The sequence below is a fragment of the Carassius carassius genome, chromosome 18 (assembly GCF_963082965.1).
Source record: "Carassius carassius chromosome 18, fCarCar2.1, whole genome shotgun sequence".
Taxonomy (NCBI): Eukaryota; Metazoa; Chordata; class Actinopteri; order Cypriniformes; family Cyprinidae; genus Carassius; species Carassius carassius.
In genome coordinates, this window is record NC_081772.1 from 17,565,727 (window position 1) to 17,575,510 (window position 9,784).

At 36.6% G+C, this 9,784-nt stretch overlaps 2 protein-coding genes and 1 non-coding gene across 9 annotated transcripts in view; all 3 read left to right on the top strand.

Moving 5' to 3' along the window:
* The first annotated feature begins 368 nt into the window (after positions 1–368).
* Positions 369–3,453, top strand: LOC132091901 (serine/threonine-protein kinase pim-2-like). 2 transcript variants are annotated; one of them, XM_059497987.1, is made up of 9 exons: positions 369–602; positions 810–974; positions 1,120–1,290; positions 1,392–1,486; positions 1,581–1,631; positions 1,726–2,101; positions 2,176–2,352; positions 2,473–2,561; positions 2,699–3,453. In XM_059497987.1, exons 5-9 carry the CDS (start codon positions 1,614–1,616, stop codon positions 2,705–2,707), a joined length of 669 nt encoding a protein of 222 aa, XP_059353970.1. In that variant the 5' UTR covers positions 369–602; positions 810–974; positions 1,120–1,290; positions 1,392–1,486; positions 1,581–1,613; the 3' UTR covers positions 2,708–3,453. The 2 variants fall into 2 exon arrangements, with proteins under 2 accessions (XP_059353970.1, XP_059353969.1); XM_059497986.1 differs by having other exon boundaries at positions 2,473–3,453.
* Positions 3,454–4,644: 1,191 nt separating this feature from the next.
* Positions 4,645–9,784, top strand: part of LOC132092575 (translation initiation factor eIF-2B subunit delta-like) — a 28,518-nt gene continuing 23,378 nt past the window's right edge. For 2 of the 6 annotated variants that reach the window (XM_059498860.1, XM_059498859.1), the window contains exons 1-3: positions 5,140–5,607; positions 6,095–6,132; positions 6,430–6,595. In XM_059498860.1, coding sequence (XP_059354843.1) covers positions 5,559–5,607; positions 6,095–6,132; positions 6,430–6,595 — 253 coding nt within the window. In that variant the 5' untranslated portion in view covers positions 5,140–5,558. Of the gene's footprint in view, positions 4,711–5,139; positions 5,608–6,094; positions 6,133–6,429; positions 6,596–9,784 lie in introns of those variants that run through there. The other 4 variants (XM_059498858.1, XM_059498863.1, XM_059498861.1 and 1 more) reach the window with 3 other exon arrangements.
* trnal-cag (transfer RNA leucine (anticodon CAG)) lies at positions 5,093–5,175 on the top strand. Its single transcript has one exon. It is a non-coding gene; the product is annotated as a tRNA-Leu (tRNA).

Consider the following 9,784-nt stretch of genomic DNA (forward strand, 5'->3'; position numbering starts at 1 on the left):
TATTGTGAATAAAATATTGGCTCATGTGATTTGAAATTCCTTTAGTTTTCATTTTATTAAAATTTAAAAAACGTCCCAACTTTTCCGGAATTCGGGTTGTAAAATAAATGTCAACTGAAATTAAATCAAATATTTAAAACAATGTTACCAAAGCAACATCTCTTATTTTCACTTAGTTAACTTGATGTAAGTTACTAAAATAACTTAAACTGAAATAAAATTCTATATAAATTATGTAGACACATTATATATAGCTTGTATATGTGTCATAACAAAAAAAAAGTTGATTCAGAAAAAAAATAGGTTTACATTGTCTACAGAAAATAAATTGTTCAATACTTTTAACTCATCATAATTTTTAACTTATGTTATTAATGTTTCCTCTTTAGATCAGACTTCTCTACAACACATCCCTGTTGTAGAGATCTATGATCATCAAGAAGCTCCAGCTTCTGAGGTTCTCCCAGCTTTAGAGAAACACCTGGAGGAGGACGTTCCTCAACCTCAGGGTGTCCCTCAATCTCAGGACGTCCCTCAACCTCAGGACGTCCACACTCCAGTTAGTTTGACTGAAGAGGACAAAGTGGAAGCGCTGGACAAGGGTAAATTTACTGCCATAATCCAATTCTCACTTTCCCAGTGGATTGTTATCTGTCATTACCAAACCCATCAGTACACACTTTTATTCAGAAACAAATCAATTTACATTGTTTGGAGATGTTTAATTTAAAAAAAAAAGAGCCCTTGAAAAACTTCTGTAATCTGATTATGCAATATTTTATAAATATTACTGGTATTCCCTTCTTTAGATCAGCCATCTCTACAGCACATTATAGAGATCTGTGATCTTCATGAAGCTCCAGTCTCTGAAGTCCCCATCACTGAGGAACAGCTAGAGCAGGACGTCCTCCAACCTCAGGACGTCGATGCTCCAGTAAATTCTGCTGAAGATGACAAAGCAGAACTGGTCAAGGGTAAGTTTACTGCCATAATCTATAAAACAATTATCACATTCACAATTTTTTCAAAAGTGCCGTAAATAAAGATTTGACTAATTTGAGTAAGCAATAGTGTATTCATATCAGACTGGATTCATACTATTGGTATTCCCCTCTGTAGACCAGACTTCTCTACAGCAAATTGTAGAGATTCGTGATCATGGAGAAGCTCCAGTCTCTGAAGTCCTTCCCGCTTCTGAGGATCAGCTGGAGCAGGGCGTCCTCCAACCTCAGGACGTCGATGCTCCAGTTAGCTCCACTGAAGATGATGAAGCGGAGGAGCCGGACAACAGTAAGGATAATACATGTTTGTGAAGTAGAAAATGTTATTATAAATGATAAAATGCATAAAAATTTATTTCATTCTATCTACTTTTGTTTATCTTCTAATAGACCACATTTTCTGGCGATATGAATTTGGCTCCAAGCTGGGTGAAGGAAGCTACAGCTATGTACATGCAGGGACTCGCTGCAAGGATGGCCTTAAGGTTTATTTATTTATTCATTTATTTTTACTCAGATTTATGAATGGAATGACCTCTTTGCAAATGCTTATTGTTTATTCTTTGCTTTGTTGCTCAGGTGGTTGTGAAAATTGCTGAAAAGACTCCAAATATGCCACATATAAGAGTTGTGAGTAGCCTGCACTTTGTATATTATTGCTTCTCAGTAACTGTTTCCATTTCTGAAATCTTATATTCATGTTAATGTAACTTTTTACTTTTAGCCTGGTCATCCCAAACACCTTCCCATGGAGATTGGCCTGACACTCATGGCTAATAAGGGCCCCCGTGTTCGACAGATAATTAAGCTGCTGGACTGGCAGGATGACCCGGACCACTATGTCATGGTCTTTGAGCGGCCCGTGCCAAGCATGAGCATGTTTAGTTTTGTGAAGCTCCAACGAAGGCTCAATGAAGAGATGGCACGAAATGTTATGTCTCAGGTCATTCATGCCACTAAGATTTGCTGCGAGCGTGGAGTCTTCCATCGAGATATAAAACTGGAGAACCTCCTAGTGAACCCCGACACGTTGGAGGTCAAGTTGATCGACTTCGGGTGCGGCACGCTCATGAAGGACTCTGCCTACGTGGCCTTCAATGGTATGTTTGCTAGCAGCTTGTTTAGCTCACTGAAACTGTATAAATGCATTAAATATAAAATCTCTTCCCTCTAGGCACAGCAATGTTCTGTCCACCGGAGTTTAATGTCGACGGCAGGTACCATGCAAAGCCGGCGACAGTTTGGTCATTAGGGTTCCTGCTGTTTGTGATGGTGTGCGGGTATCTTCCAGAAGACAAAGACCTGCACATGGGCAGTAAGAACGTCTGGTCCAACCCTGACCTGTCAAAAGGTGAGATCTTCATCATAGAACGAAGACTGACAATTTGAGCTCTAATCATAAAAATATACGATCTAAATATAAAACGGTGTCAAGTTAACAATCAGACACCTCACTCATCTTTTTGAACAGAATGCTGCCAGATGATTTGCTCTTGCCTGCAGCCTGATCCACAGCAGAGACTTAATCTGGAGGAGATGCTGCTTCATGACTGGTTTATGGTACTAAGAGTCTAAGATTTGCTAAATGTTTTTTTTTCCTTCTTCTTCATATAATCATTTTAAACATTTAAAATTTAAAAGTCAAGTTTGCTCTAAATGTAATGTATTTTGATTAATAACACTGATTTATGTTTCAGGTTCAGTAAGACATGGAAAAACAACCAAAAACGACTCCCTGTCAGGACCACTCTGTTGTTTTCTGTCTCCAGTCAGCTTCGTGTTGAGCAGACTGACATGAGTGGCCTTTCCATCCCTTGAAGCAGCATTATTTATATTTAGAATTTGTTTTAGTTATTTGTATTAAGTATTAAGAATCATTTTTATGAGAAAAAGTATTAAAATATTAAGTATTAAAAATATATTTGTATTAAGATATTGTCACGGTTGGTAAAACCGTCGTCTCTGTTGATCACTATGTGGGTGGAGTTTTGTGTGTCTCTCGTCTGCACTGATCATTTCATGGGCGTCTCTGTTAATTGTTCATCAGCCTCAGCTGCCACTCATTATCTGCTCCCTATTTATTGCCCTTTTTTCGGTTTGTTTGACAGATCGTTGTATGAAGCTCCCTGTTACATGCCTGGTTTCTCGACCCTGTTTCTGCATGTTTTCACTACGTTGGATCATAGCTCTTCTGGAACCCCATCCACTCACCTCTCCACCGGATCGCTCATCTCAGTTCCTGCATCACGCTCTCCTGCTGTCTCATCTCACCGCTACTTCCTGGCCACATGTGACTTCATCTCTCTCCATCCTGTTCCTGCTGGTTCTCTTCTGTTCATTTATCTACTCATTAAAACTACATTCACTTGCATTTGCTTCCTCGCCCTTCCTATCTTTACAGATATTTATGCACTTGGCTATGTGCTACTAGAGTGTCTAAATTGGACCTCTTTCTTTCTCCTGCTGACTGCTGTAATGTATTGTTATTTTGGAAAGCTGTGGATTTAAAAATTAAAACATTAAATATAAAAGATTTGTTACAGCATTCAAATGATCGAGTTTGCTTTTCTCATGGAGTGTCTCTCAGTGAAAGGGTAAAATCTATTGAATATGTATCAAATAATGTTCTTTGACTTTTTGTCTTGTGGGGAAACGTCCCAGCCAAACACAGTAGTTTCCTATGAATTAAATGGATTTAAATTAAATAAAATGTATTGTGTTAAAAAAATACGGAGCCCCGCACATGACATGCGAGAAAAAAAAATTGTGCGCACGATTTACAAATTCGTTCCCTCAATGTACTAAAACGTGCACACGATTACTATTGCGTTCCCTCGATTTACTAGTTAATCGTGCGCACAATTTATAAATCGGGTGAACGAAATAGTAAATCGAGGGAAGGTAGACTTATGCACGTTTTAGTACATTGAGGAAACTAATTAAAAAATCATGCACACTATTTAGCCTGATATTTTCTCCTGCATGTCATGTGCGGGGCTCCGTAAAAAATGTACTAGTGATTTTTAATTATAAACAAGCCTGAAATACACAGACTCTTATTTTGAAGTGTCTCTACTATTGCGGACTGTTCCTTCAGATGAGGTGATAAAATATGCTTACAACGGTCTTAAATATATTATATAAATGTCATAATTCATAAACTCGAGTTGATGAGCAACAGCTTGTCATAAAGTTGTGCTATTCATTGATTGAGAATCACTTTAAAGCCGTCTAAAGCGCCACCTTGTGACACAGAAACGTGCAGCGCTCTTTTTTTATGAAATCATAGCCTTTTAGCCAGTTTAAGATTGAACCCCCACTCGGAATTTACCTGAGAGAGAAGCATAAATATTACTTTAGTATATAAATATAATTATACAAGAATTGAGACTAACCCCTGTAAAAATTTCACGTGACCGTAATTTCCAAACATTTGTTTCTAGCTGTTGCTTTTTAGCATTATATTTAGATTCCTTTGACCAGCAGAGGGCTCTGGAGCGCTTTGAAACGAAGATGTATCGTCTTCAACCAGTATACCCTGTGAAAGTTTGAGTGAAAGGCAACCGTTTGTGTAAAAGGTGACACATTTGAGCGTAGTTGATTCCAAATCATTTTCAGACTCGGTTTACTAGCGAAAAGTTGCTTGGAAATGAAATATAACGGACTCGGACGAGAGACAGGTTGACAACATCAACGATGCTAGTTACAGGTAACGTTTAACTGTTAAGTTAAAATGTACAGAAGTAAGCACATAGCGACATATGAGTTTAAAACTCTTAACAGAGAACCTAACTTGGCTATTTCGCCGTTGGTCCTCTTGGTTAGTCGTGTTTAGTGTTTGATGCATTGAAATAGTGTTGTTAGTGACTGTTTTTCATTAGGACGCTTGTTTCAATTAATTTCTTAAGTTATTGATAGCTTAAATACTTTAAATTAATCTAATATAGCATCTTTAATTGCATAACTTAATCATAGGTCACAAACAACAATATTTGAACTCATAAAATGTCATCAAAAAGGTTAAATGTATAAAAACACAGTTATAACACTGTTATTACTATAAAAAGTGATGACGTCAGCACATGTAATATGTCAGGATGGCCGAGCGGTCTAAGGCGCTGCGTTCAGGTCGCAGTCTCCTCTGGAGGCGTGGGTTCGAATCCCACTTCTGACAATAATGTTTTTGTTTTTTACCTTTTTTTTCTTCGAAACGACGAGAACGTGTTGTTGTTGTAAGCGAATGTGTTTCCTCCATTCTATTCCATAAAAGAGGTTGACCGGAAGTTTATCATCTTTGGTGTTCGTTTGGGAACGGTGTTACACCATCTAAAACTATGTTAACAAGTAACTTACTGTAACGTTACTCGTTATTTTATTGTTATGCAAGCAGCTTAGGCTATTTCCACTTGTACAAATAAAATAGATACATACGTTCATAAATGCTACATAATAGAAAGAAAAGTCAGCTCACACATTTCAATCGCTAGATGGCGGCGTAATTCATCACGACTGCTTTTCACATCAGTTTGCCAGCGCGAAGTCACGAAGGAATGAAACATGGCGGACTCGGTTGGGAGACAGGTTGACAGCATCAACCACGCTACAGGTAAAATACACAGACTGAAGCTTTTTAAACGTGAGTTGTTACTGAATTAAACATGTACGTAAGCAGTCGTTTATAGTCGTTAACGGAGAGCTCTTGTTGCTGCTGCTTCACTCTGCCATGATGACACATGCACAGTGGAAATTACATCATGCGGTTTTTGTCATTTTGAACTTGTATTGAAATCAGACTCACGTTACATAGACACGGTTGCGATGTTCCCTATTGTTTGCATGTGTAACTGGATGTGTCTGCAAGACGAACTCAGTCTCTGTGGAACATTCTTTAGTTTGGTAAAGATCGAAAGAGCCAACATGATGAAATAACTTTGTCAAAGCATAGACAGTGTCGAGAATTTCTGTCACCAGAGACATTAATTCAAATGTATACGGACTTCTCCGTAAATTAGTATTTTCTACCACTATTGTTCATGCAAGAGCAGTTGTAACTTTGAATATGTTTTAAAAATATGTGTTTACGTGTGTCACAGAGGAAGATGAAAAAAAGCAAGAAATTATTCGAGCTAAGGTAGGTCAAGTCTCTATTTTCTATAACTTCAATATCCATAGTTTACTTAATTGTATTTTAATGTATAAAATGTGTTTTTGTTTGTTATTTATGAAATATGACGGTCATAATGGCTGTGTCTCAATCCCTAGTGAGCTGCCTTATCTGGACAGCATTTTGGGAATCATAGCCACATTCTCAGCAGACATGCATGGTGCCATGTTGCCCAAAATGCAGACTAGGTTTTAAGAGACATTAACACTGACACCAGATTATTTAAAATCATGCAAACTGTGATTCCCTTCTTTTTATCTATAGGGTGAAGGTAAGGAATTGACCAAAGAAGAAAAGCAGCGTCTTAGGAAAGAGAAGAAACAGCATAAAAAGAATAAAAAAGATGATAGGGGTCCTCCAGAGAAGGAGAAGGAGAAAGCATCTGTACCAGCTCCTTCAAAGCCTGCCACACAGAGCCCAGCACATAAAGGTACCGCTTTAGAATAATTTCCTGCATCTAAAGTTGATTAAAACTAATGTAATTATGATTACATTTTAAATTGGATAAACAAACATTTATTTATTTTATATAATATTTGTTTCAGATCGGATTAATAGTAAGACTTTCAGAGTTACCTGTTCTTATTTTTAGGGTAGAAAGATGTTAACAACTATATATATGTATATGTATTAGGGGTGTAACAGTACGTGTATTCGTACCGGACCGTTTCGGTATAGGGCTTTCGGTACGGTGCACGTGTGTACCGAATGACCGAATGCAATATTTTGTTTGCAGAACATATACATTTTCGTGTTTCCAAAAGAACATATTAAGTGGCGAAAGTCTCCGCGTTCAGCACAAATCCCGCCCTGCAGCTGATTCTAAGGCCGGTGACACACTGGCTGCGTGGCGTGAGCGTGGCGTTTCTGCTGTTTGTCACTTGCGTGACACCTGCTTCGCGTTCTCTGTGTCTATACACACCAGAATCGTGCCTGACGCGGCGCTGGCGCGCTGCTGCTACTGTAGGTGACATAGAGGGAGGGCGCCGACAGACCAGGATCTTGTCTTCACGACAATATCTATACTTCATGTTGAGCATAAATATAAAGCCTACTGATAAAGGACACCGTCAACAGTATTGACGGCAAAATAGACTATGTTTGACAGGCGCAATATGCCAGTGTGTCACCGGCCTAAGGTTTTCAAAAGGCATCACGCGAGTGTGAACATCACTACAACTAGGAAAAAAACGATTGTAATTCATACGCAGCTCCCTACGGCATTTAAACAGACCTCTGCTCTTAATTCCGATCGGTCCAACGCAATAACGAAATCTGAGCAGGTCTAAAAACTGAAACTGTTGATGCTGCACTTTACACTTTGGAAAAGTTATATATATTTTTTAAATATGAGCAGGCCTACAAGCTGGGATTGGTAATGCTGCACTGTAATCATAGTTATTTATTTATATTTTTCATTATATTTTATTATATGATATTGGTTTGAGACTGAGAGTATTTTATTTAGTGGAGAACTTTGCAGCAGTATTTTATTTCTTATTTTTTTATTTTATATATATTTTATTAAAAAGTATTTAAAAAAATACAAATTGTAAACAAATTGTTAAAAAAAGTTTATAGTAATAAACAACCTGCAGTTTAATGTTTGCATTTCTTTCCCTTACTGTACCGAAATGAACCGAACCGTGACTTTAAAACCGAGGTACCTACCGAACCGTGATTTTCGCGTACCGTTATACCCCTAATATGTATATATGTGTATATATATATATATATATATATATATATATGTATATATATATATGTGTGTGTGTGTGTGTATACAGTACATTACATTGGAAACATTACTATTTTTAATGTTTTTGAAAGAAGTTTCTTCTGCTCATCAAGCCTGCATTTATTTGATCAAACATACAGAAAAAAACAGTAATATTGTGAAATATTATTACAACTTAAAATAATAGTTTTCTATTTGAATATAATTTAAAAAAATAATTTATTCCTGTGATGCAAAGCTGAATTTTCAGCTTCATTACTCCAGCCTTCAGTGTCACATGTAACATCAGTCTATCACATGATCATTTAGAAATCATTCTAATATTCTGATTTATTATGAGTGTTGGAAACAGTTCTGCTGTCTAATATATTTGATGAATAAAAGGTTGAAAAGAACTGCATTTATTCAAAATAAAAAAAAAATTCGAATATATATTCTAATAATATATTTTCTTTACTATAACTTTATCAATTTAACACATCCTTGCTGAATAAAAGTATTGATTTTATTTGAAAAGAAGAAAAAAAAATTACTGACCCCAAATTACTGACCAGTAGTGTATATTGTTATTACAAAATATTTATATTTTAAAAACATAGCTTCTTTTTTTGTTTTTTTTACTTTTTATTCATCAAAGTATCCTAAAAAAGTATCACATGCTCTGAAAAAATATTAAGCAGCAGAACTGTTTCCAACTTTGAGAATGAATCATCATATTAGAATGATTTCTAAAGGATCATGCTAGTGTTGTCACGGTACCAAAATTTCAGTATTCGGTACCGATACCAGTGAAAATCCACGGTTCTCGGTACCAATTTCGGTACCAAAGTGTAGCATATATAACTTGCTACAATTATAGATAAAATAGTACATCAGTATCAGAAGAGTCTAGTTTGGCTCAAGGAGGAAAAGGTGCAGTTCAATGACACATAGAGTCAAGGTTGCATTGCAATTGTGAGTTGTATTACATATAGGACAACAAGTATTTACAATATTTACATGTGCACATAGGTAGTACTCAGTTCAAAGTTATTTATGAGCATACAACGATCTCAGAATTCTCTCAACCATAAAAGGATGCTTGAAGCAGCAGTGATTCACAAAACACAACCCTCGAGACAGGCAGAGTCCAAGGAGTCCATGATAGCACAAGTTCATAAGATCAGTACCAATGTGTGGATGTGAAACATGTCCAAGGTTTGTGCAAATGTCTCAGAGTGTGTGTAAATGTCAATTAGAGTGTGTGTGTACGCAGCTGCGGTGCCTCCTACCACACCGGTAGATGCATGCACTCCGAAGCATCAGGTTGGGCCTAGTGGCTTGCCATCAATACACAGAACCTGGCCTGTACAAAACATGACCAATTAATACATCACTCTGGTTCCAAGCATCACAACTATATCACCATAATCATAATATAATAGTCATCATATTATCATAATAAATCTCAATTCATTTGTTTCATCATGTACATGATTCAATAAATACCGCATATAGCAATATAAATAATTTAACAATCAGCAAGAGTACTCTTATAAATAGACAAATATCAATAAATAGCTTCAAAATACATTTCAGAATCAAAGAGTAGTTGACTTCATAATTCAATAACAATATTAAGATTAATTAATGTATTCCTCATTTAAATAGGCACAAAATGTATATATATAGTCAAACTCAGTATGATTAAAGTACAGCCAGCGCCAGCACCGGCTAACAGAACCACATACAACACACTTTTAGCACCGTATAACAAACAGTGACAAACTCACCAGTTCCTGTATCATTAAGTCACTCAACAGCAGTCATTTGAAAAGGTAGAGGCAATCTAAAAGGTTGGCATACATAATAGTTAAACCAGCAGTTTAATTAATAGAATGT

What these genes read in the sequence shown, in the direction of transcription:
- LOC132091901 (XM_059497986.1), top strand. An exon ending in TGCCTACGTGGCCTTCAATG is followed by an intron (nt 2,102 to 2,175) that starts GTATGTTTGCTA and finishes TCTTCCCTCTAG; the next exon opens with GCACAGCAATGTTCTGTCCA. An exon ending in CAACCCTGACCTGTCAAAAG is followed by an intron (nt 2,353 to 2,472) that starts GTGAGATCTTCA and finishes CTTTTTGAACAG; the next exon opens with AATGCTGCCAGATGATTTGC.